Consider the following 26,170-nt stretch of genomic DNA (forward strand, 5'->3'; position numbering starts at 1 on the left):
AGAAAAAGAACAAGCAAGAAAGAAAAAAGAGTAATTAGTATGCATCTCTAAAGCTGTTAATAAAGCCAAAGTTAAACTCCAGCATCATTATCATCATGGCGTTGCTTTCAATTAGGCAAAGTCATGAATCCGGCCAACTACGATCGTTTTGTTTCCTTTTGCCAAACGATTGACCGAGTGAGGTGAGAAGGGGCCAAACGCACACTGTGATAGAAAGAATATTGTGAAAACTGTAAAGACGTGGACCCTGCAAGCATTCTTGAGGAAACGAAGAAAAGTTCATACTTCCCTTCGGCTTTTTAGTTTTTCTCAAAAGAGAAAAAGAGCTCACCGTAGGAGGAAAATGATTGAGGGAGGGGAGGCAAGATGAATGAAACAAGACGTAAGCCCTCTACTTTTTAGAAAAAACAGATTCCTTTCGGCTGTGGGATGGAGTATGCGGTGATTTGACCATCAAATGAAAGGGAATGTGCAAATAAAGTACTGAACTGATCAAAACGTCTCCCTTCCGGAACGCCTTTTTCTCCCATATATCATTGGCACCATATGAAGACGACGCCTAGCATGAGGCCTGTGCTGTGCAGGTGCTACGACCAAAGCAAATATAGTTTTCCTTCTTTCTCACTTTCTCTTCCCATTGCCTGGCTCGACTCCTGATCCTCCATGGATCAACCAAGTTTACAGGAAAATTTTCCTCGGGAATGTTACACATCAACGGGCGCTTCGTTTTGCCTGATTTCGGCGTTTGACAACCATTTAGCCAAAATGAGTGAACGGGATCCATGGACAAGAAGATAATGCAATATATTTTGCTCATCCGGGTTGGTTATGGACAATTATAAGACCCAAATAGTTCATTAAGTCTTCAGTGTAACTTGATTGAATTGGCTACACAAATACTTGATAGGGCATGAGAATTTTGTATGTGAGCTTTTCATTCCAATGCATACAAAGCTACATTTGTCAGCTGCATTTCAATAAAACATCGAAAGACAAGGTACAAGCTCTTTGCTGTGTTTAAGAGGCAAATTACTGGACTTGTAAAATTATCTGGTTCATGATCTTTTATCCAACTTCCGCTCGCTTGATCTTCTCTCTTCAGCTTCTCTTCTCTTTTGTTGTCTGAAAAGTAAACAGATACACATCATAAACACTACAACATTGGACAATTCTCGCCAAGGTTTCTATGAGAATTATGATTTTCCATTATACGTATACAATATTACCAACAAGTAAAGATAAGAAAATGAATTATCTTGTTTTGAAACTTACGCGAATGCTGTATATCCAGTACCCGCACTAGCAGCAGACAGAATGGCCGAATGGGCACCAGTCGTAGCTATGTTATCTTGAGTGCCAGGATGCAATGGGATCCTCCTATCACCATCTACCTGAAATCAAGTGAAAACGAAATAAAAGTTGGGTTTTCCTTCTTTTTTAAAAATAAAAATAAATGGAAGACCTTCAATCTATTGACAAAAGTGAGAGACCTTGTCCCACTTGGTTTTCTTGTTCAGCCGACCTTCTCTTGTTATTCCATCAGTTGGAGCTGGAAGCAAACCGCTTGCGGCAACAGCTACACCAGAAACTGGAAAATACAATATGCTTTACAGTTTCAGATTTTCACAAAAATTGTGTTCATTATCAATGACAAAAACTAAGGCAAAAAAAATACTCTTCCATACCTGCAACCTGTGTGCTGACCTTTGTTGCTGGAATAACAGCCCCAGGTTGTACACCTACTTGAACAAATTCAACTTTCTGACTCTTTTTCCTTTCTTGCTCTTTCTTTTCCATTTCACGTTTCATATCAGCCTCTTTAACCCAAATAGCAAAGTGGACATGAGTTTGCATTCAGGAAAAAATAAAAATAAACTAAAATATTTCAATATTATTTTTCAAATAGTGAAAGACGGACATATTCAACATATGCCGCTTACCAGAAACAGTGTCAAGAAGCTTTCATTTTCCATCTATTAAATGACTTAAAGTTATGCAAATGACTTGACCTTTAGGAAAGCAGTCTTATATTCGACAGTAGAATTTCTGGCCAATATTGCAAAACGGATTGAAAAGGTCAGATATAGTTGCAGTTGCGGAATTCCTGAAACTATCTGGATTTTTTTTCTCACACAAGGTCAAATAACAATCTACCCCCTTTTTCTTTTTCTACAATGGGATATTTTTTCTCATTATATATAAAAAGAAGAATTTGTCAAATAGTAGCCTCTTTCTTACCAGGACCCATAACTTTGTCACATTCGTCTTACAAGAAGATCAGAACATAACAAAAACTTTGCTTCAAGCTAAGAAAATAATAGCTCTACTCCATAAATAGCTAATAGTTTTCCCCTTTCATCATCTTTATAGTATCCAGATTTTCAAAGTTTTCTTCGTACAAAATTAACAGAACATCCTAAATAACAAGGTTTTGGCTTACAAGAAGCCACTCTTAATATATGGAATCTTTAGGAATTGGACATCAGCATAAAAGTCTAAACATCTAATACTATTTTAAAAATCTATCAAACAATTCCAGACCTGTAGATACAGATTACAGAGGAAGAACAGTCTCCATTTCTCTACACCAGTTACTGAAGTAAATCCACCATAACAGATTAACCCTTCCTTCAAATTAGCTTCTAGTGTCATTAAAAGAAATTCGCCTCTGAATTAGTACTGTGAATTCTGCCACATGGTGTATACCCAGAGTATAGGTTTAATAAATCTATCAGGCTTGTATGATTCATGCAACTATCCAATGGATAGACAGGTCAGTTTTTACATATTTTGTAAAAGGTATTGCAAGAGACCTCCACAGACATGAAAAAGCAAAAAAGACGCTTCCAAAAAGCAAAAATGTCAATGAACCAAGACATTGGTATGAAGTTTCCAAAAGATTCAGAGTAAAAACAAAAAAAAAAAAAGGAATTGCCAGTTACCTATTCTATCATAGTAGTCGCTTGGGTCATATCCATTTGGGTCAAAAACATCTTTACTGAAGCAGGTTCCTATCTGATCTATTTCTTGGTATGTGACTGCATGCAGTAAAAAGTCTGGGTTCCTATAATCCTTTCTGTTGCGTAAATCTGCATTGATGCTCTTGCCAGCTCTCTTATAGGCAAGAAACTTGTTAATCTTTTCCTGCATAAAGACCAGAAGGCAAGCAAACAAAAAGCTGTAAGAATAGCTGATACATGAAGGTCTTTTCAAATGAACGGCAGTCTAAAATCATCAATTTTTTTTTTTTTGAAGAGTAGTCTAAAATCATCAATTAGGAAAGCAGAAAAGGAAACAATAATTTTCTTTTCTTTTTTTAATGACATAAAACTTTTGTCATTTAAAGTAAGAAATTGAAGACCAATATCTTTTTCAAAGAAGTTGCAATGGACATATGTAAAAGAAACAGAAGTGATATTGTGTTTATTTTTTCTTTGTAAAAGTTGGCTTTCATTTGATTTTATTGATCAAAGTGTTCGAGGATTTCCTTGATCCTCATACTGAATACCAAGCCTCATACAGAAGTATGACAGGAATCTCTACAATCAAAGTCACAAGAGACCAGAAAGCATGGAATCAGAAATACTATTGATACCATCAGTTATAAATAACTGTGGACACCATTAGTAAGAAATTCCTAATACAGAACTCATTACTTCATGGATTTCACCATTAACTCAAACCTTTTATCTCCACCCATAAGCCCCTAACACAATTTTATTGAGAAATTTTATTTTTTTACTAATGGCAAGCTGAAGAGAAGTATATAGACCTTGACATAAACCTTGTGGAGGTGAGGCCCCAAAAGATCTATTCAACCTACAATCAAGAGTATGCAAAAATCTTGTGCATATTGAGAAGCATTTACTGTAAATAGTTTTTTTCTACACCTATAACTTTGCTATATTCGCATAAGCATCTATTTTTCAGTTACGATGATCTCTTTCATTGATATGAACCCAGAAAATAAAGTAAATACAATATAGGACAAAATATAATAGACTGACCAGCATAACCAAATAACAGGTACCCCACAAGCTTGTTCATCACATGATAATCCTCTGTTAAAAAGGAATAAGCTTTCTCTGCAGCATAAATAGCTGGCTCTAGAGAAACCCTTGAATTTGCCAAAACAAAAAATTTTCAACACAATGTAAGTGGCAATCTGATCCAAAGAAGTTTGCCCAAGAAAATGGCTCCTTCAGTTGCACCCAAATGGTGATGGAGCACATACTTTTAATACATGACACTTGTTGTTTTAAACAGAAAGAGTGGCAAGTCCACTGAAACCTTTAATCCAGTAATAACAAAGAGAGGATTACTCAATGTAAGGCAAAGGGTTATGACAGAGATTGGTGGCCTCACAGTTCTCTCTGTAAAGGGTTATGAAAATTATAATAGACTGACCAGCATAACCAAATAACAGGTACCCACAAGCTTGTTCATCACATGATAATCCTCTGTTAAAAAGGAATAAGCTTTCTCTGCAGCATAAATAGCTGGCTCTAGAGAAACCCTTGAATTTGCCAAAACAAAAAATTCTCAACACAATGTAAGTGGCAATCTGATCCAGAGAAGTTTGCCCAAGAAAATGGCTCCTTCAGTTGCACCCAAATGGTGATGGAGCACATACTTTTAATACATGACACTTGTTGTTTTAAACAGAAAGAGTGGCAAGTCCACTGAAACCTTTAATCCAGTAATAACAAAGAGAGGATTACTCAATGTAAGGCAAAGGGTTATGACAGAGATCGGTGGCCTCACAGTTCTCTCTGTAAATGGTTATGAAAATTATAATAGACTGACCAGTATAACCAAATAACAGGTACCCACAAGCTTGTTCATCACATGATAATCCTCTGTTAAAAAGGAATAAGCTTTCTCTGCAGCATAAATAGCTGGCTCTAGAGAAACCCTTGAATTTGCCAAAACAAAAAATTCTCAACACAATGTAAGTGGCAATCTGATCCAGAGAAGTTTGCCCAAGAAAATGGCTCCTTCAGTTGCACCCAAATGGTGATGGAGCACATACTTTTAATACATGACACTTGTTGTTTTAAACAGAAAGAGTGGCAAGTCCACTGAAACCTTTAATCCAGTAATAACAAAGAGAGGATTACTCAATGTAAGGCAAAGGGTTATGACAGAGATTGGTGGCCTCACAGTTCTCTCTGTAAATGGTTATGAAAATTATAATAGACTGACCAGTATAACCAAATAACAGGTACCCACAAGCTTGTTCATCACATGATAATCCTCTGTTAAAAAGGAATAAGCTTTCTCTGCAGCATAAATAGCTGGCTCTAGAGAAACCCTTGAATTTGCCAAAACAAAAAATTCTCAACACAATGTAAGTGGTAATCTGATCCAGAGAAGTTTGCCCAAGAAAATGGCTCCTTCAGTTGCACCCAAATGGTGATGGAGCACATACTTTTAATACATGACACTTGTTGTTTTAAACAGAAAGTGTGGCAAGTCCACTGAATCCATTAATCCAGTAATAACAAAGAGAGGATTACTCAATGTAAGGCAAAGGGTTATGACAGAGATTGGTGGCCTCACAGTTCTCTCTGTAAAGGGTTATGAAAATTATTGTTGGCAGCAGTAATGGAATGGAGATGGCTTTCCTATTCATATCTCTCTTTAAAAAAGTATAGCATAAGTCAGAACCCGTTGAACCCATTAAGAGCCAACACATTGTCAACCTCTCTCCATTAACCAAAGCGTCTTGCATCATGAAGGATTAAAGCTCGACACACCTAAGACCAGACCCTTGACACCTGAACCAGACAGCAAGCGCATTGACCATGAAGACTTCCCAAAAAAACAGAAGGCACTGAAATTGCTTGCTAAAGTTGCATGCTCAACGAATTCCATTCAATCACCTCATTCTCCAGAATTTTATCCATACAGTCACCTCATTCTTCTGAGCTTTGCATACTAATTCTTGAATCTTTTGACAGGTATTTATCCTACTCAATTACTTGCTAAAATCTCTACGTTATAACCTCATAACAGTTTAACAAAAATTGTCCATGATATCTAGAGTTCATAACACCACAATTTTTTTAAGCAAGTTGGGCATACCAACATAAGAGAAGCATTCACATCATGCAGTTAATGCACATACTGCAAAAATGGGAGCATAAATAGGAGAAAGGGAGGATATCCAGAAAAAGGAAAAGGGATGATAATCCTCCATTAAAAAGGAATGAGTTTTCTCTGCAGCATAAATAGCTAACTCTCAAGAAGCCCTTGAATTGCCAAAGCAAAAAATTCTCAACACAATCCAAGAGGCAACCAACTTCAGAGAAGTCTTCCCAATAAAATGACTCCTCCAGTAGCACCCAAGCAATGATGAAGCACATATTTTCGATATATGACACTTGTTGTCATAAACAGAAAGAGTGGCAAGGACCACTGAAACTTTTAATCAAGCAATAATAAACAGAAGATTACTCAATGTATGAAAAAAGGTTGTGAATGAGATTGGTGGCCTCACAGCTCTCTTTATAAAGGGTTATGAAAATTATTGTTGGCAGCAGCAATGGCGTGGAGATGGCTTTCTTATTCATATCTCTCTTTAAAAAAGTATAGAGTAAGTCAGCATCGGTTGAACCCATTAAGAGCCACCACATTGTCATCCTCTCTCCATTAACCAAAGCTTCCTGCATCATGAAGGATTTAAGCTCGACACATGTAAGACCAGACCCTTAACACTCAACCAGACAGCAAACCATGAAGACTTTCCGAAAAAACAGACCAACAAAAAAGAGGGCGGCAGTGAAACTGCTTGCTAAAGTTGCTTGCTGAAAGAATTCCTTTCACCTCATTCATCTAAGCTTTGCATACTAATTCTTGACTCTTTCAACAGGTTTTTATCTTACTCAATTACTTGCTAAAATCTCTATATAATAACCTCAAAACAATTTAACAAAAATTGTCCATGATATCTGGGGTTCATAATAACACAATGTTTTTAAGCAAATTGGGCATACCAACATAAGATTCAGCATTCAAATTGAAAAATCGGATATTTGGGTGAAAAAAAAAGAAATAAGAGAAGAAGAGCATGGAGAAGAGCAGCAGGAGCTGCCTTGGAGTGTATGCCTCAAAAGAACACCCCCTTTTCTTTTAATCAGGGTTTTAAGTAATTTTTACATAAAAAAACAAAAATACCCCTCAAAGCATAAACTTACATATCTCCTAAAATACACCTCTAAAATGAATGAAAATTAGGCATATGAAGACATTGCCTACCTAACAGACATCATATAAGATAAAAACATAATACATAAAAAGATCAAAGTACCCCTGAGTTGATATTTTAACACATATCATGCGGTTAATGCGCATAATGCAAAATGGGAGCACAAATAGGAGAAAGGAATGATATGTAGCATAAATAGCTGACTCTCAAGACGCCCTTGAATTTACCAAAGCAAAAAACTCTCAATAAAATCTAAGTGGCAACCTGCTTCAGAGAAGTCTGCCCAAGAGAATGGCTCCTCCAATAGCACCCAAACGATGATGGAGCACATATTGTCGATACATGACACTTGTTGTCATAAACAGAAAGAGTGGCAAGAGCCACTAAAACATTTAATCAAGTAATAATAAAGAGAAGATTACTCAGAGTGTGAGAAAAGGTTGTGCATGAGATTGGTGGCTTCACAGCTCTCTTTACAAAGGGTTATGAAAATTATTGTTGGCAGCAGCAATGGCATGGAGATGGCTTTCTTATTCATATCTCTCTTTAAAAAAGTAAAGCATAAGTCAGCACCAGTTGAACCCATTAAGAGCCACCACATTGTTATCCTCTCTTCATTAACCAAAGCTTCCTGCATCATGAAGAATTTAAGCTCGACACACGTAAGACCAGACCCTCAACACCTCCACCAGACAGCAAGCAAATAGACCATGAAGACTTCCCAAACAAACAGATTAACCAACAACAAAAGGGTGCCAGTGAAACTGCCTGCTAAAGTTGCACGCTCAAAGAATTCCTTTCAAACAACTCATTCTCCAGAATTTTACCCATACAGTCACCTCATTCATCTAAGCTATGCATCCTAATTCTTGATTCTTTCAACAGGTTTTCCTACTCAATTACTTGCTAAAATCTCTATATAATAACCTCAAAACAGTCTAACAAAAATTGTCCATGATATCTGGGGTTCATAGTACCACAATTTATTTTAAGCAAGTTGGGGTTACCAACTTAAGATCATCATTCACATCATGAGGTTAATGCACATACTGCAAAAATGGGAGCATAAATAGGAGAAAGGGATGAAATCAAGAAAAAAGGAAAAGAGTTATGAGAAGTATTCCTTTTTAACACTGCTATGATATTTCAAATATGTTTCAATTATAAAGTCAGTGTAATTCTTTTTTGCAATTTCTAGAGACAGAAAAATGAAATTACTTACTTGCAACTCCTCGGAGCACTTGGTCATTGGGGTTGGAGGTAGAAACTTCTCCAGAGCATCAACTTCTTTTGGTGATTCTGGGGAACCTGCAGCAGGTTTGTCAAGCTCGGCAGCTTCGGGCTCGGTAATAGCATAGTCCATTGGTGTAGAAGTTTCATTTTTGGGTTGGTCTGACAGATCGGAGGGCTGCGGTGAGGTTGCTTGAACAATTGGCATTGAAGTTGGAATGGTTCCTGGAGAAGTTCTGTCTTGAGAGTACCCTGTACATATCAGCAGAATTGTATGTAGACTTTCACAAGAATCCACGATAGAAAGTTCCGTACAAAATAAAGAACACATGAATGTACCATTAGCAACATGAATTTCATCATTCAGTATGATCCGTCCCGTACCCATGACATCTCCTTCCTGTACTTACATCACTCAGAAAGAGAAACCCAATCAAGATAACTCATATCAAATGAATTTAATACAAACCTTCAGCTTTGAGACTAGGATGCCTCCTTATTGTGACTCAATTAGCGCATGAACTAAAAGCTAGAGTAAGTAAGAAAATTAAGAAAAGAAATATAACCTCGGGTTCAGGAGACATGGCAGTTTCATCATGAGCATAATCAACAATACCAAGAGAGTTTTTCCTTGTCTGCACATCCAAAACCTCTGAACGAAGATTTGGAGGCACCTGAGGAGAAGATTGCATCGCTTGGAGCGGCGGAGTCGGTGGGGCTGGGCTTCGCGCTGACGGACCAGATTCAGGAGGGGGAGTTTGAGAAGTTTGAAATGGGTTAACTGGAGGAGTATTCTCTTCGCAATTTTTATTATCCTCCCCTTCACTTGAATTGCCCTTCTCTGTTTCTACGTCTTCATCCTCTATGTCCATGTCTTCTTCATCATTATACATGGATAGAAGGGCAATTCCCTCGGCTCCTTTGCTCCTTCCTGCCATAGATTGCCTCTGAAAATGATAAAACGAGAAATCATATGTAAACCCTAGAACCAGTGAATGAGATACAAAGAGGCTTCTTGAATGAACAGGAGAATACAAGGAAAGGGCGAAGAGAAAGGAAGGTTAGAATATCTATTATGTTAGTATATGCACTTTGTGCTGCGAAGGGGTTGTGCAAGACGGAAGCCATCATATGAGATAGCCATGCTGATGGGGCGAACATCCAGCCACCTCTCTATGCTTGTAACCCAAGAGTGAAACCATCAACCTCCAATCACTTCTCTTTTAAGCCTTGATTTTTTATTAGCGATTAAATCAAATAAAAAATGGAAGAAAAATTGAGAAGGAAAGAGGAGAGAGTGACAATTAAGGTTAATGCATTATATATATATATATATATCATGGATGAAGTGACAATTAACCTCTATATATTTTATAATGGGTTGCTAGCAATAAACACACTTAGATTTATTTATTACATTTATCTACTTAGGTTGATTTCAATTGTAGTTGGACTTAGATTTATTTGTATGATTATTTTTTATTTAACCATCCTCCTCTTATTGTAAGAGTATTAAAATGATATTATATAAAAGTCAATTATGGTCAAACCCAGTTAAATCAAGTTCAATTCTATCATATCAGCACACGGGATTAGTCGAAAATGAATCAGACACGAATTACTCCCACATTACTTAGTTCGTTGGATTAGGTCCTTAGTCCAAAATGATCTCCTCTTTATTTGAATGATATTAGATGGTGTTTAGGCAAAAAACTGGAGAATTCAGTTTCATACCTATTTTGTGAATCATTGACATGAATCACGTATAGGACATCCCACCCCCCGTGAAGTAAAAAATTTCCTCCTAAATTTTTTTTCTCCCTCTCGACCTCCCCACCTCTCTCTCCCTCTCGGCGTACCGTCGGAGCCCCGCCTCCGTCGCCATTGCCCGTTGGCCCCCCGTAGTCTCCCGCCATTATCGGTGTTGAGGAAGACGACATGCGTCGTGAGGAAGATGAAGTAATCTAATTTTTCCTACTTATAATAATTCGTATTTTTATTTATAAAATAATTATTTTTATTTATTCAATATATTCACTTTATAATTACTGTATTAAAATAGTGATTTAATAGTCATAATTAAAATATTATTAAAATAAATATTTGATAAATTGTCTTGGTTTAATTATTCCATTGCTATAATTAATTAAACCAATGGTTTTAAATTTCGTGACAAAATATTATTAATTAATAATACATAAAAATATATATTATGTTATTGATAAAATAATATATTTATTTATTATATTAATTTTTTGATTACTGTATTAAATCAATGGGTTTCAATGTTAAAATATATCTTATGTTATTAAAAAATAATCCATATTTTTTATTTATAAAATAATTATTTTTATTTATTCAATATATTCATGTTATAATTATCGTCTTAAATTAGTGGTTTTTAATGTTAAAATATATCTTATGTTATTAAAAAAAATTCTTTATTATATTCGCTTATGTTATTTTTTACTTTTATTTAATTATTTTAATTTATTCTAATCACACGTAATTATTATATTAATTTATAATAAATTATAATCATTAAGTAATATAATAAAGTCTTTTATTAATTAGTTTATTAATATATTTTAATACTACACATTAAGTCACTTATAAATGTAGTAACTATGCTTATTTTGGTTAATTATATATTTAAGCATATATTTTATTTAAGTATATCACAAAAAAATACTTATTCTCTTGTTTATATTATATTTTTTATTTTGGGACACTAACGCTGGAATTTATTTTTCAGTGCACTTGAACTCGTCTATACTAACACCCAAGGATGAGTTGAAGTTGAATTAATTCATTTAAGATGAATAAAAATTTTCACTTCATTTCAAGTTCTAAGTGGACTAAGTGACTATTGTTTTTTAACCTGGTTTCCATGGTCAAATCTGGATAAGTCCACATCGAGTTGAACATACTTGTATCCCGCAAAAGGGAGAGTGAAATTTGGCTGTGCCAGAGTGAGGAGGCTTCAGGTTTCGTTGATGGCTTCGTTCCCGGCGGCCGGCTTGCTTGATAATTGAAAATTGACAACGAAAAAGACTTTATCGCAGGGCTCTGAACTCGGTCATCTCCTTCACCTCCTTTTTCCTTCGCCGACTTCTCTGAAAGTACCGTACTCCAGAGTGACATTATCTATGCCGCGTCTCACGTCTGAGCTTTGGAATATAAAGATTAAAGCTACAGAAAACCAATCTGCCATTATCAATGCATTCGGCAACTAATTTTTCCATTAATAAGGCTGTCGTCTCATATTTGGTAACGAGCTTGAAAGAGATGTCTGAGAGGGCCTCTAAACAAATTATAATTAGATAAGTATTGATCGGGGATTCCATTATTGTATATACATGAAAGCGAGTGGTCGATTTCAAATTCAAATGCTATCTTCATCATCCACGCTTCTTCCTCCCAATATCGACCAGAAAATTAGTCCTCGCTGTTCCTGAATAACTGAGTATTATCTTCCGTGTACAGATCTTGCTTGCAGGGACTGAACTTCGTGTGTGTCTCCTCCTCCTCCTCCATGAAGATATATCTACTGCAGATCTCTCTACTCCTTCAATTCGTCTTGGTTCCTCGATTAGCTTCAGCGGTCGAATTCGTTTTCAATGGCTTCCACGAGAGGCCATCCCCTTTGCTCTTATACGCCGATGCCTCCATCAGATCGCGCCACCTCGCCGTCACCAACGACTCAACCTTCTCCTTGGGCCGAGCTTTGTACAAAGCCAAAATCCCCACAAAAGCCTCCCATTCCTCGTCTGTTCTTCCATTCTCCACCTCTTTCATTTTTGCCTTTCCCCCATTGAAAAATTATCGACCAGGCCATGGCCTCGCGTTTTTGTTCGCGCCGTCTCCAGGCACTCTCAACGCTAATCAGGCGCAACACCTGGGACTCTTCAACCGCACCAACAATAACAGCCCAGAAAACCACGTCTTCGCCGTCGAGTTCGATGTCTTCGCAAACCCCGAATTCGGTGACATAGACGCTAACCACGTCGGCGTAGATATCAATTCCTTGACCTCCGTAGATGCCCACACCGCCGGCTATTACCCCGACACCGATCCCTCCTCTTTCGTCAATCTCACCCTCAATAGCGGCGCAAATTACCAAGCTTGGATCGACTACGCCAATTTCACTCTCACGGTCTCCATGGCCCCCGCCGGCATTCGCAAGCCCAAACGTCCTCTACTCTCCATTCCCCTTGATCTGGCCGACATCTTCTTTGACGAAATGTATGTGGGTTTCTGCGCCGGAACAGGAATGTTAGTCGAAGGCCACAAGATTCTGGCTTGGAGCTTCAGTAACACGAATTTTTCAGCTCACGAAGCTCTAATTACGACCAATTTACCCTCTTTTCTTCCCAGGAATAAGACTTCGTTTCCCAAGTCCGGGGGTTTCATCGCTGGAGTCTCATTCGCTGTGGTCATGTTCGTCGCGTCCGTCCTGGCGGTTACGTTGATTTGGGTGCGGATATGTCGAAAAGGACGTAAAGAAAGAGACGATGAAGCGACGGAGGAGTGGGAACAGGAGTACTGGCCGCATCGCATCAGTTACCATGACATACACTACGCCACCAAAGGCTTCGCTGAAGAAAAACTTATCGGGGTCGGCGGGAACGGCAAGGTGTACAGAGGGGTTCTCATGGGCGGAGCCGAAGTCGCCATAAAATGCATTAACCACGGGAGCGAAGAAGGCGTGCGGGAGTTTTTATCGGAAGTATCGAGCCTGGGCCGGCTGAAGCACCGGAACCTGGTGCCACTCCGGGGCTGGTGCAAAAAGGAGAGAGGCAGCCTGATACTCGTATACGATTACATGGAGAATGGGAGCTTGGACAAGTGGATCTTCGACTGCCCGGAGGAGATGGCTCTGACTTGGGAAGCGCGGGTGAGAATCATCCGAGATGTGGCGTCCGCCGTCCTCTACCTCCACGAAGGCTGGGAATCACGGGTCCTGCACAGAGACATCAAAGCCAGTAACGTGATGTTGGACGGGGAGATGAACGGCCGATTGGGCGACTTCGGCCTTGCCCGCATGCAGGGCCACTCCCACCACTCGAGTACGACGCGCGTTGTCGGAACAGTCGGGTACATGGCTCCGGAAGTGGTTCAGAGCGGGAAAGCGGGTCCGAAGACGGACATATTCGGGTTCGGAGTCCTGATCCTGGAAGGGGTATGCGGGCGGCGGCCGGTGGAGGAGGGGAAGGAACCGCTGGTGGAATGGGTGTGGGGCCTGGCGGAAAAGGAGGAGCTGGCGGCGGCGCTGGACGAGAGGATGAGGCGGCGCGGGGGTTTCACGGAAGAGGAGGTGGAACGGGTATTACGATTGGGGTTACTGTGCACGGTCCCGGACCCAGGGGCACGACCGGACATGAGAAGCGTGGCACGGGCACTGGAGGGCCCCACAGCGGGGAAGACGAACATAGATGAACTGGAGGAAGGGACGGTGGCATGGCTGCAGGAGAAGGTGAAGGATGGGAAAACGTGGTCAAAATACTACGGCTCAAGGGGGAGGGCCCACCCGACTTTTGCTGAGCTGAGGGAGTCTCTTTCCTCTTCGGTGTCTTTGTCCATTTCAGATGTCAACCTGGAGGGCAGGTGACGACGGTTCCCTACCATTTTATTCTTGTGTTTTTTTTTCTCTTCATTTATTTCTTTTGTTTTTTCCTATTGTGCCGGCTAAATCCACTTGGTTACATAAATTAATTGAGTTCCACAAAGTAGCTCTCAAGTGGTATTGAGTCGAGCCTCGAGCCTCGAGCCTAAAATTACTATTGAGTTAGAGCCCAATAATTTTAATAGAGTTTAAGTCGAGATCGAGCTTCAATATTTATTTAAAATTTTTCAAAAATTATATGTCTCGAGTTTGAGCTCTTACATACATTTAAAACTTTTTAAAAAATGCATGTTAACTAAATTGTATATAAAATCGAGCCTAAAATTGTAATCGAAGTCGAGCCTAATAATTTTAATTGAGTTCGAGTTCGAACTCGAGGTTAACCTACATTTAATACTCTACATAAAATATATGTCAAATAAATTATCTATAAAATTATGTATATATTTTTTTAAAAACAATGATAGGGGAGGTTCGGGATTGAATCTCGATAATAGATTAGAACCCTAGTTTATTTTATAATTTTTGAATTTGGCCATAAATTTACTATGGCCTCCTTAGTGCCCTGATTGAAAATTTATATTTTAGGAAAAACTATAAATATTTTTCTTAGGATACACATTTCTAAAAAAACTTTAAATACTATTACTATTAGAGACTTACTAGAAAATTACAAAAAATTTTAAATATTTCTTAGGAAAGTTAAATGGACCTCTTATTGCCACTTATGGGAAATAAATAAAAATTAATAATCAATCTAATATATTACTATACTTATCTATAAAATTTTAATCAAATAAAATGTCAAACACAAAATTGCTATAAAAATTGCTTAATGTTAAAAGTATTATACCATCAACTGTCAAATACTTATTTAAAATTTTTCTATACGGTTTTCTAGCCAATCTTGGCAAGAAAATCTTACTTAGAAAATTATAAGAGTTTTTAATAAAAATATTTCCAAAAAACATGAGGCACTAATAGTCTCTATATTTCTAATAAAAATGTCTTTTCAATATTTATTGAAAAAACCACTAATAGTCTCTAGAAACATATTTCTATTAAAATGCCTTTTCAATTTTTTAAAGAGTCATGAGGAAGGGACAAAGAGTTTTTTTTTTTTTACTTGGTTATGATCTCGCACGTGTGACTTTCACACGTGCGAAATCGTCTAACGCAGGGTTTCATTGGTTTACGATCTCTCACATGCGACTTTCTCATGTGCGAAATTGACTTCACGCAGGGGTGGGAGAAATTATTTTCTCCCAACTTAGGTATCTCTCTGTACTCTCGTTTTCCATCGAGATGACATAGAGCAAAGGTGTGGCGCCGATGAGGACTTGCCGTCGACGACAGAGGCGATGAAAGTGGCGGCAATAGAAACAGAGGAAGAGGAAGAAATCGGAGGGAAGGGGATGTGTAGCGATTGACGAGAAACTGTCTACGGCGACTGAGGTGATCGAGCCAAACCTTGATTTGGTCGAGGTCAGCTCATTAACTCAAACTAGCCGATTTCGGATCTCGTGCTCGGCTTGAACTCCGAGAGATACCGAATCGAATCCCTAACTCTAATACTTTGATATTTGTGGACGGGATAGCTATTACAAGAGAACTTGGCAACGAGTCTAGTTCCTCGTGATGGACACAGGGCACCAAACAGGCCGATGTCTACGTTTAAGTGCCCGATGCAACCTTTCTTGCACACTTTTTGCCGAACCAACAATGCATTGAACCATGTCATGTTAGTTGGCTTGGGGCCAAAACCCCCAAGTGGGAGGCTGTCTAGGTGTCGGTCACTGACGGTTGAATCAACGCCCTGGCTCTGACTCAATGACAGGTCAGCAAACTTATGACCCCCACCTTTCCTTGTTTCTGTGGCAATACTTGTCTGCCGCTCTTTCAAACTCCACTTCTTAGCCTTCCCTTCCGCCCTCCGTCCACGGCGCCGTTACGCTTCGCCTACCCATACCTGAGCTGGCAAACGGTCATCCTTTTGCTCTCCGTTTCCGTTCCACATCTCCGTCTTCTCAGCCCTACCCCTTCGGAACATTCAAACCCCCCCCTTCTGTCATTGACAGGTCCAACGCACGACAAGAAGAAAAGGAAAATAAAAGGGAAATGAAAAGAAAGAAGACGCTGAGAAATCGTTGCATTTGAATTGGAAGGTTAGGGTTGATGGGGGATTCTCTTTCTCTGCTTTGAGACAACGACGACGATGGCGGATTTCAAGAACAAGGGTAATCAATCTCCTCTCCTCGGCCGGTTCGAGCTCGGGAAGCTCCTCGGTCAGGGGACCTTTGCCAAGGTTTATCACGCGCGGAACGTCAAATCGGGTGACAGCGTCGCCATTAAGGTGCTCGACAAGGAGAAGATCCTCAAGGGGGGTCTCATCGCCCACATCAAGCGGGAGATCTCCATCTTGCGCCGCGTCAGGCATCCCAATATCGTCCAGCTCTTCGAGGTCATGGCAACCAAATCCAAAATCTATTTCGTCATGGAGTACGTGAAAGGGGGCGAGCTTTTTAACCGGGTCGCTAAAGGGAGATTGAGGGAGGAGACGGCTCGCAAGTATTTTCAGCAGTTGATCTCCGCCGTGGTGTTCTGTCACGCCAGAGGCGTCTATCATAGGGACCTCAAGCCGGAGAATCTCTTGTTGGATGAAAACGGTGATTTGAAGGTTTCGGATTTCGGATTAAGCGCCGTTTCTGATCAGATCCGTCAGGACGGGCTTTTTCACACGTTTTGTGGCACTCCAGCCTATGTCGCGCCGGAGGTTCTGGCGAGGAAGGGTTACGATGCGGCGAAGGTCGATATCTGGTCCTGTGGCGTCATTTTGTTTGTTCTGATGGCCGGTTATCTTCCCTTCCACGATCAGAACGTCATGGCCATGTATCGGAAGATCTACAAGGGCGAATTTCGTTGCCCTCGGTGGTTCTCGTCTGAACTTCATCGTCTACTGAATCGTCTTCTCGATACCAATCCCGAAACAAGAATGACCATCCCAGAGATCATGGAAACTAGATGGTTCAAGAAGGGTTTCAAGCACATTAAATTCTATATAGAGGATGACCGATTCTGCACAGTCGAAGACGAAGACGAGGAGGGATCCGTCAAATCGGAACTTTCTGAAGCCGAATCGGAGCCGGAATCCGTTCCAGAACGGCGAGGATTGGGCCTCCCAAGGCCTGCAAGCCTCAACGCGTTCGATATAATTTCCTTCTCCCGGGGATTCGACTTGTCAGGTTTGTTTGAGGAGGGTGGGGAGGAAACGAGATTTATCTCGCGGGCGCCTATTCCTAAAATTATATCTAAATTGGAGGAGATTGCGAAGGTGGTGAGCTTCTCTGTGAGGAAGAAGGACTGCAGGGTCAGTTTGGAAGGTTCCAGAGAAGGGGAGAAGGGACCTTTGACAATCGCTGCAGAGATATTTGAGCTTACACCATCACTGGTGGTCGTCGAAGTTAAGAGGAAAGCAGGGGATAAAGGTGAATACGAAGAGTTCTGTAATCGGGAATTGAAGCCCGGATTACAGAATCTTGTACACGACGAGTCTCCTTCCGTGGCTTCTGACACTGAATAGGGAGAAAGAACTCGGAAGTATGTTCTTCTCCGCAAATATAATTTTTTTAATCTAATTCTCAGAGTCCCTGAGTTTGTATCATATCTAGCCAGTTTTTTTCTTCCTTATTTTGCTATCTCATTGCGTAGTTCTTGTACTTGTAGAGCTTGGAAAACAAAATTCTGGTTAGATAGATACAGAGTATTCACTGCTTGCCCATCTCCGATGAATTTGTATGTTCTACTTCAGATAAATGATTTTTTTTCTTTCTTTTCCTGTTTTCTATAATGTATACAAATCTTGTAATTCTTTTGTTCCTCATTCTTTCATCTTCTGCATTTCCTGATGTTTCGAGGAATGAATTTAATGTCTGTTTTGCTAATTCGGTGTGTGTCTTGAGGGCTGGTTGAGATTGCATTGAATTTCAATTCGCATGCTTAATGGGTATTGAATGTTCAGATTTTTTTCTTGAAATTTAACGGATAGTCATGAAAGCTTGGATACACCCAGGTTTCGGAATTAGAGCAGAACCCAGGGTATTCTTTCAGCTCGAGCAGTGTGTAGACTTATGAGAGGAGATTCAGAGTTTGAGGAATTGAGGACGAGTAGTTGGGTAGTCTCACCTAAGGCCGATGGTGGTGGTAGTGCCCCAGCTCGTAAGAAACTTCTCATAATTTGAGGAAGAAAAGCTGGCAAAATAGGAGAGTTTGACTATAAAAATGCATCTCAATGGGCGGCCATGGCAAATTCTCTAAAAACTATGAATGGAAAGCTGGCAAATTCTTCATTTCTGCTGTGATCATCATTGCTAATCGAAGGTTGATTTGTTTAATGGGGAAAGCAGGATCTTTTCAATAGTTGTTTTTGTTGCTGGTAGTAGGTACCATTAATCAAATAAAAAATGATCTTCAATTCATCATTCCCTTTATTCTTTTGCTTGTAATATCATGGTTTCTTTATTTTTTTTTCCTAACTAAAAACAACTTTCAGCCTTATTTAACGATGATTGTTGGCTTTAGTGATGACCGATCATTTTAATGGCTACTGAGGACTTCCAAAGGTTACCCACATTTTCAAGGTCAATTGTTTACTCATAGAGTCGCGCTGATGGGAGGAGACAAAAGCAAGCAACTGTATCTTTTGTACCCTTTGGGTACGTAGACGGTAGAAGTAAACGTCGAGTAAATACTTATTGTCGGCGGTGTCTCTTCAGCGTCGAGAGAGTCCCTGAGGTCCTTTCCAGCAACCTCATTCATGCAGAGGAACACGCAATTTTGAAATCCAAGCAACGTGGCGTTCGATCTCAACTCTTGCGTGGCTCTGCTCACCCCCTTAAATTCCCAGCTCCACCTCTTCCGCATCCAGCAGCAACAAGAACGTACAGCAGAAGAGATGGCTAGCGATTTCAGAGTGTTTTCAGAAATCTGGCTGAGGCAACTCGAGACGAGCCTTGAGGACCTCCTCTCTGTCACCAGGGGTCCGTCTCGCGATCACGAACACCGTGCACTAGTCGCACGCCTGATGGACCATTACAAGACCTTTTACGCCACCAAATCAGATGCAGCTAGAACAGATGTGTTGGCTCTCTTCTGCCCGTCTTGGTTGTCGTCCGAAGAAAAGCCCCATCTCTGGATCACCGGCTGGAAGCCTTCCCTTGCGTTTCGTCTGGTCGACTCACTCCGCCAAACAGGGTACCCAAGCATGCACCTGTCTGAGGAACAGATGCAGAGGATAGGGGAGGTGCGAGAGAGAACGAGCTCTGAAGAAAAGGAATTGGAAAGAGAGATGGAGAAGCAGCAGGCCGCGGTGGCTGGAAGGAAAATGGTGGAGCTGGCGAGGTTGGCAAGCAGAGTAAAAGAAGGAGAAGAGATTGAAGGGTTCGACACGAGGGTGCAGGTGGCATTGCAGGAACACCTCGCTGGGTTGGAGAGAATAGTGATAAGCGCAGATAGTTTGAGAATGGAGACACTGAACAGAGTAGTGGAGGTGCTGAGTCCTATTCAAGCGGTTGATTTCATGGCGGCAGTCGTCATGTTGCACATCCAAGGTCGGAGACGACATGGCGATGAGACTCGATGGCCCCTTGCTCTGTGTGTAAAATAGTAAAGATGGTCGTATATGCGTTGTGTAGAAGGAGAGGAACTAAGGAGTGTTTTAGAGGCTTAAGTTACTGCGTAATTGCCCTGTTTATCATGAAAAACTCTAGTTTTAGAGTTGTTAGGGCGGAAAGAGTTGGGACCTTTTGATCTTATTAAAAATGACGGATGAAACGTTTTTACTTTAGTAGGCGTCTTCTGTAGAAAAGGAGCATTTTAATTGAGGTGGAATTGGAGAGGTAGGAGGAGATGGCAACATGGGTATCGTTCGAACGTAGGCCAATTTCAATGGCGTCCCACCCTCTTCTCTCTGCTTGCAGTAAAGGAAACAAGAGGAAAAGAGAGAAGAAAAAAAAAACTGTTTTACTGCAGAGATTGAAGAGTAATGAAACATTCGACGGCAATAAACATTCAGCTAGGAACATGAAACACAATTTTTACACGTATTTTGGTTTTACTCGTGGCTTAGACAAATCATCCAACACCCTTGGAGGATCTGCAAATTGCAGCTGCAATTGTTTGGCACTTCCATAGCCAGGTGCATTTCTTTCATAACTAGTTAAAAATCTACTGCGTACAAGCGAGGAACACCTTCTGAAGTTGTTTTGCTTTCGGAGGACGTTCAATTGCTCCATCTTGCTGCATCCATGAGTCATTCTTTTTAAAAACTCTTCTTCATCTGCATATAACGGGTATCTCAAATCTCAATTGAGTACAACCAAAGCCAAACACAAGCTATCTTCATGTTACGGAAGTTCCTGAAAAACTCGATCAGAGCAATACCAGGGAGAGATGGTTGTCATCTTTAATTTTTCAAAGATTACCAGATGGAGAACTCTTCTCTTTTTTTGTTTTTTTGCAAGGGCAAAATAAGTAATATATAGAGTGACAAAAGCAATTACGTAATAGACACTTCATATATAGATTTTTTTGTTTTTTATAAAACAAAAGAACGACCTCAGAAGGGACTTGTAGACGCAGAAATCAGCTAGCTTCTACGGAGAGGATCTCTAATTCTGCCCACCAGAGTGGAGACAGTCTTGGAGTTGCTGCTTCGGCTGAAATACCTAGCACTTCCCTCAATTTTAGAGTCATTTCCCGCATGGTTGGTCTGTGCCTTGGATCATGATGTATACATTCCTGGATGACCTCACAAATGACATCAAGCTCATTTTTCTTGAATGCCTTTAGTGTAGGATCTATCATGTAACTGGTGTTACGTTTGTCTTTCAAGTTCTCAATAGCCTGAAAATAACAAGAGGTTTCACAATTAGAAAAACACAAGAAAGAGACCATTCGTCATTGCCAATATGTTGGATAGTGATCCAATATGCTTTAAGCCATAAAATTAAACTATAGGAGGTAAGACATCCTACCCAGTTTACAAGAGATCCTTGTTCTTCTGAGTACTGGAGCTTTCCAGATATGATCTCAAGTAGCAATAATCCAAAATTATATACATTGCTTTCAGTATCTGCAGGGGGCAATTCAGAGAGACTGTTGTCGTCCTCACTAGTTATCTTTCCTCTTTCTACCAAGTCTTTCCAAAAACTAACTTCTGTAATCTGAAAAAATAATATAGCAGTAGTAACCATCAAAAGATTTTTTTTTTAAATATAAACCAATGTAATAAAAAGAAAAAAAAATGTAGATACCTTGGCAGCATTATCATCTGTCAGAAAGACACAATCTGATTGCAAATTGGAATGCACAACTGGTGGATTCAGGTCATGATGCATGTATTGTAGACAATACGCCATTCCCATTATAATTCTCATACGAGCAGCCCAATCAAGGTGTTCTACTTCTTTAACTGCATAAAAATCAACAACGACAAATCATCAAAACATTGATGCAATTAGGGAAAGTTATAACGATAAAAAGACTGGTGGCTGGAGTTGTCACCATGAAGATGCTCATAAAGGGTTCCACTCGGCGCATACTCAAATACCATTAACCTTAGGAAAGGTTGATCTTCTTCACAATAGCCAAGCAGATTGATAAAATTCTTGTGGTTCACCCGTGAAAAAATGTCAATCTAGAATCCAAAAAGTGTCATGAATTTGAAACAAGTCAAAAGCTGCTCATTTGGATATGAAAATAACTGTGGAAACAAAATATTTTGATAATCTTTTTCCAAAGAACTGATAAACCTTTTTCCTGAAATGTTGCTCTGCACGTTTTGACCAATCCTTGTTAGATTGAACTGAGGTAGATGCAACAGCTATTTCAACTCCACTTGATAATGTACCCTTGTATAGTTTACACTCTGGCACAGTAGCTATAATATTGCTAAAATCTTCACATGCTGTTTCCAGTTCTGCTCTATTTAGCTTAGGAACCCCTGTTTAAAATATAAAAAATCAGGGATAAATGAAAAAAATTCAGAAAATAAACCAAATTAATTATTGAAGCCCATTGTACAGTTAGGAGCTTTAAGTAGAAATCAGACTCAATTAAAATGTTTACCTGTTACAAATGCTTTCTGTAATTGACCACTCAGTCCAGTCTTCCAGGGACCTATGGCAGTGACTCCTTTGCTTCGACACATGAAAAATATTATAGTAGCAATTAATAGGATAAAGGCCCCAACAGGGAGCATATAAATGTGCTTCCATTCGCCCCCGTGTTTATCTCCTGGTTTGACATCATAGGTATTCATGTTGCCAGGAGTTGGGTAAGAAGGGGGCATTGTTAAAGTTGGTTGCACATTTTGTGAAGTTCCCCCTGGTACCTGGGGTTCTTTCTTACTCCCGTTTGGAGAAGCTATGGCAGGAAATGAACCACTTCCCATTGAAAGAGTAGCAAAAATTGGTTCAACTAGGAGCCCAGGAGCAGGGAGAGCAGCAAGATTACTACTAGATGCTCCAAGCAATTTCCGACGGCTAATATGCATATGGTTCTGGTCATTTGGAACAATACATGGTTCACTTGATCCTACAAAAAGAACACAAAACGAGAGTACTTTCTATTTAGTGAAATTTACCTTCTAATACCAGACCCAAGTTAATTAGATAAAGAAGTAAGAAAGAAAATAACCTGTTTCAGTGTCAACACACTTCTCTCCATAGCCATGTGACTTGCCAGACCTGAACCATGATAAATAATGCTCCATGAATAACGAATTTCAGGTAATAATGATAACAAAAATTTTATTAAGCATTTTGCCTTCTCCAGTTAAGCTAAGAAAGAATCGCCTGCCAAGCACATTTGGGAATTTAGAACACAAAATATGCTATGCAAAACATAAACAAAATGACTAATCAATGTAACTGAAGTTACTGAAAAACACAATATACACTGAAATAATCTAAATCAAAGTCTCTATAGTAGCCTATTTTAACAGAAGAGTACTGGGGATGAAGCTTATCAGAAGCAAATAAGATACAGATCCTTACCGATGTCCTACTTTTCTATTTACTGCTACGTCTGACTCGAAATTGCAGTCATATAGTAGCCCAGAGAGATTCTTGAGCTTCAAAAACTCTGATGGTATGTTGCCTTTAAATCTATTCTCACATAAGAGACTGTAGACGAAATAGGAAGGTAAGCTGGTTGTATTAAGACAACTACATCAATCTGCATAAATTACAAACTCACAGGCGCTTAAGTGATGGCATATCGCCAATTTCTGCAGGAACTGTCCCATTCAGGTTATTATTTCTCAAGTCCAGTAGCTGAAGCATAGTCAAACTTGCAATCTCTTTGGGGATCTCTCCACTGAAATAGTTCTTATGGAGCACTCTGCAAAAGAAAAAAAAGAAAATCCTAGTAGATGAATAGTTGGCGTTCAGCTACAGGCCTCAAGAGTGCGTTGTTGACAGAAAAAAAACAGGAAGAATCAAATTTGAAGACAAGGGTATCAATAATTTTGCTCTGCAGAAGCATTCAATTCAATTCAAAGTGTGCTGCTCATCCAAGAAGATTCACCTAATCCAAAAAAAACTTTAAAATACATCTTTTTTAGCTGAAGTCCTCGATTGTTCTGCGCTTAAAGTAAAGCAGGAACTGTGCAACCATGAAGGACTTCTCTGGAGCAGAATCTCCATAAGATAAAAGGAAGGCCTCTCTCATGGGTAAGAACTGAAAAGCCAAACAAAGCTATCACGAATGGTACTTACAGGGCAGTCAAGTGCGAAAGCCTCCCAATCGCAGGCGCTAACACCCCAACCAAGGAAAGATCTTTCAAGTCTCTGCAGTTCCAACCCAATACAACTTCAGAATTAACCACACAATCTTCTTCAACCAAGAATTACGATTGTTTTACAGGTCTAAATCTACTCGGACGAAAACCAAAAGCAAGAAGCAACGTACAAAGTATCCACATGACCATTCACACAGAGAACTCCGGTCCACGTACATGGGCTCACATCGTGAGGATACCAGTTAGCTAGTGCGCCGTAAGGATCGGTCGTAACCTTCGCTCGAAACTCTAAGAGCGCAATCCCTGCATTTCCACCAATGACAGACGTTAATACAATGAAAAGAAAGAACACCAAAGCATTAACCCGATGGAAAACGGGATTGACCTTCGTAATTGAGGGACCAGCATTCATCGATGAAGGAATGTAAGACCAGCACAAAGCAGAAGACCCCCTGCAGCTGGAACCAGAAGCTGTTCCATCGATTCCCCATCTCTTCAGAGGCCGTACTCTTGTCTTCTTAGGAGCAAAAATGCGCCCGAATAAGCGACGCTGGATATTTGTACATAAAACCTTTTATTCAGTTTCTAAGACTTCTAATCGACAAGACAGCGAAATTTTTAACGAATTGCCTCGAATCTATTTACAGAGGTCACCAGAACAATATCTGCGAACGAAGCGATCATTAGCAGGAGGCAAGTGCCGAGTCCGAGTCCCTTATCGTCAGAATTTCTTTTTCTACCCGGGTCCTTTCGGTGAAAGGATCAGTGCCAGACTGAAAACAATCTATTCATCTGCAAACCAGACAGAACGCCGACGCAAATGAGAACGAGGTTACCAAATTAGAGGACAATGCCAAACAGTCGAACGTCAAAACTCGGTAGAGAATCAGAGAAGGGGTTAAGAAAGAAAATAAGAAAACACAAACAAGAAGGACGACAATCAACACAGAATTCACCAGCATTTCACCCAATACGGATCAAACGCAAGTGTAGACGGATGGAACGAGTTAAAACACTTATCCAAGAGAAACCCACCATGGAAACGAATGAAAAGAGAGACAATACGGGAAAGGAGTTGGTATAAGAGAAGAAAACCTCGTTTGCAAGCAATGCCGCGCAAAAGAAGAAAAAAGAAAAAGAAGCAAAGCAAAAGCGAAATGCAAAGGAAAAGAGGAAACAGAGAGAGGGAATAGGAAAGGTTACCAGCTAAGAAGATGAAGGTTGGAAAAGAAAGGGAAGTATTGTTGCTTTTCGGAAAAAGATTAAAGCGAAAAAGGTAAGGGAAGTCAGAAGCTGGATGAGGGAAGGGGGGAGTATTCCGGCAGCAAAAAAGCGTAAATCTGAGAGCAATTCACCGCTTTCTCTCTGCCCTTTTCAGGCTAGTTTCAGAGCCTCTCCTCCGCCATCGCCAGAAGAAGAGCGCTGTGGGTCTCACCTTTTCTCTCTCTTCCACCCGCACTTTTGTTTGAGTGGACGATCATCGATTGTCGCCGGCGGGGAGATTTGGAGGCGCTAAAGCGACAATCCACGTTGACCACATTGACCACGTTGTGGACCTCCAGTTTCGCACGCCCTTCCGTTTCGGATTCCTCCATTCCTCCCCCCACGTTCAATTCCTTAATATTTTAACCCTGGTTTCGCTCATTTTCTACGGATCTTACCATCGTTCGGTTTTCCTAACCGAGCTTTAGAGTCGTATTTAGACTCTAATCCCAGAATAAAACTCTCTGTAACAAGTTAAAACGATATCAGACGAATATTTGGAAACAGGTAAGGCTGAAAATACGAGAACGATTGGCGGTACGAGGTCGCCACGTTCGCCCTCTCATCTCAGTCAGACACGGGAATGACGTACGGTTCTCCTGGAACGATGAAACAAATAATAATAATAGAAAGCCACCACACACTAACGCGGCAAAATCGACATTTCAATCTTTCCGGGTCCATCAACGTCTAGTATTGTTGTTTGTTAATAGAATAAATAATATCATAAAAAATATTTTTATACATATTTTTCACTAATAAAAATATATATCAATAAAATTTAGTTAATTAAATTAACCTTCAAAGAAGTTATTATTTTATTTTATTTTTTAATTTTAAAATAACGAAATTAAACATTTAGGTGAAAAAGTAATAAGTTTAATTTAATAATTAAATATAAATATATTTATATTAAACTTAAACTACTGAGTAATTATGTCAAAAAATAGATTTATATGATTATAAATAACGATTATTATTGTTACTATAATTATATTTTCACATTAATTAATTTTTTTATAGTTGTAAGTAGTATTTAGTA

At 39.7% G+C, this 26,170-nt stretch overlaps 5 protein-coding genes across 8 annotated transcripts; 3 read left to right on the top strand and 2 right to left on the bottom strand.

The window, feature by feature from the left end:
- Window positions 1-843: 843 nt before the first annotated feature.
- Window positions 844-9,524, bottom strand: LOC137943338 (uncharacterized). Its single transcript, XM_068788971.1, has 8 exons — window positions 9,007-9,524; window positions 8,780-8,840; window positions 8,433-8,692; window positions 2,943-3,144; window positions 1,686-1,817; window positions 1,491-1,588; window positions 1,273-1,391; window positions 844-1,122 (listed from the first exon to the last, which is right to left on the bottom strand). Exons 1-8 carry the CDS (start codon window positions 9,376-9,378, stop codon window positions 1,056-1,058), a joined length of 1,311 nt encoding a protein of 436 aa, XP_068645072.1. The 5' UTR covers window positions 9,379-9,524; the 3' UTR covers window positions 844-1,055.
- Window positions 9,525-11,818: 2,294 nt separating this feature from the next.
- On the top strand, window positions 11,819-14,218 carry LOC137956751 (L-type lectin-domain containing receptor kinase VII.1-like). Its single transcript, XM_068804359.1, has one exon. The coding sequence runs from the start codon at window positions 11,976-11,978 to the stop codon at window positions 14,049-14,051; it is 2,076 nt and encodes a 691-aa protein (XP_068660460.1). The 5' UTR covers window positions 11,819-11,975; the 3' UTR covers window positions 14,052-14,218.
- Window positions 14,219-15,969: 1,751 nt separating this feature from the next.
- LOC137943354 (CBL-interacting serine/threonine-protein kinase 12-like) lies at window positions 15,970-17,896 on the top strand. Its single transcript, XM_068788972.1, has one exon. The coding sequence runs from the start codon at window positions 16,282-16,284 to the stop codon at window positions 17,644-17,646; it is 1,365 nt and encodes a 454-aa protein (XP_068645073.1). The 5' UTR covers window positions 15,970-16,281; the 3' UTR covers window positions 17,647-17,896.
- Window positions 17,897-19,017: 1,121 nt separating this feature from the next.
- LOC137950727 (protein DOG1-like 4) lies at window positions 19,018-19,875 on the top strand. Its single transcript, XM_068797366.1, has one exon. The coding sequence runs from the start codon at window positions 19,018-19,020 to the stop codon at window positions 19,726-19,728; it is 711 nt and encodes a 236-aa protein (XP_068653467.1). The 3' UTR covers window positions 19,729-19,875.
- A 250-nt stretch (window positions 19,876-20,125) lies between these two features.
- On the bottom strand, window positions 20,126-25,341 carry LOC137956760 (protein MALE DISCOVERER 2-like). 4 transcript variants are annotated; one of them, XM_068804397.1, is made up of 14 exons: window positions 24,520-25,057; window positions 24,251-24,415; window positions 24,036-24,168; window positions 23,843-23,914; window positions 23,322-23,465; window positions 23,120-23,248; window positions 22,761-22,810; window positions 22,191-22,658; window positions 21,875-22,065; window positions 21,627-21,759; window positions 21,377-21,534; window positions 21,098-21,286; window positions 20,679-20,966; window positions 20,126-20,400 (listed from the first exon to the last, which is right to left on the bottom strand). In XM_068804397.1, the coding sequence occupies exons 2-13, from the start codon at window positions 24,354-24,356 to the stop codon at window positions 20,706-20,708; spliced, it is 2,034 nt and encodes a 677-aa protein (XP_068660498.1). In that variant the 5' UTR covers window positions 24,357-24,415; window positions 24,520-25,057; the 3' UTR covers window positions 20,126-20,400; window positions 20,679-20,705. The 4 variants fall into 4 exon arrangements, with proteins under 4 accessions (XP_068660498.1, XP_068660490.1, XP_068660482.1 ...); XM_068804389.1 differs by lacking the exon at window positions 20,126-20,400 and adding an exon at window positions 25,069-25,341 and having other exon boundaries at window positions 20,409-20,966; window positions 24,520-24,657; XM_068804381.1 differs by lacking the exon at window positions 20,126-20,400 and having other exon boundaries at window positions 20,409-20,966; window positions 24,520-24,657; window positions 24,822-25,057.
- Between the last annotated feature and the right edge of the window lie 829 nt (window positions 25,342-26,170).

This window comes from Aristolochia californica, unplaced genomic scaffold (assembly GCF_029961685.1).
Source record: "Aristolochia californica isolate CCGP_79_NKW_82.1479 unplaced genomic scaffold, dmAriCali1.0.hap1 SCAF_1, whole genome shotgun sequence".
Lineage (NCBI taxonomy): Eukaryota > Viridiplantae > Streptophyta > Magnoliopsida > Piperales > Aristolochiaceae > Aristolochia > Aristolochia californica.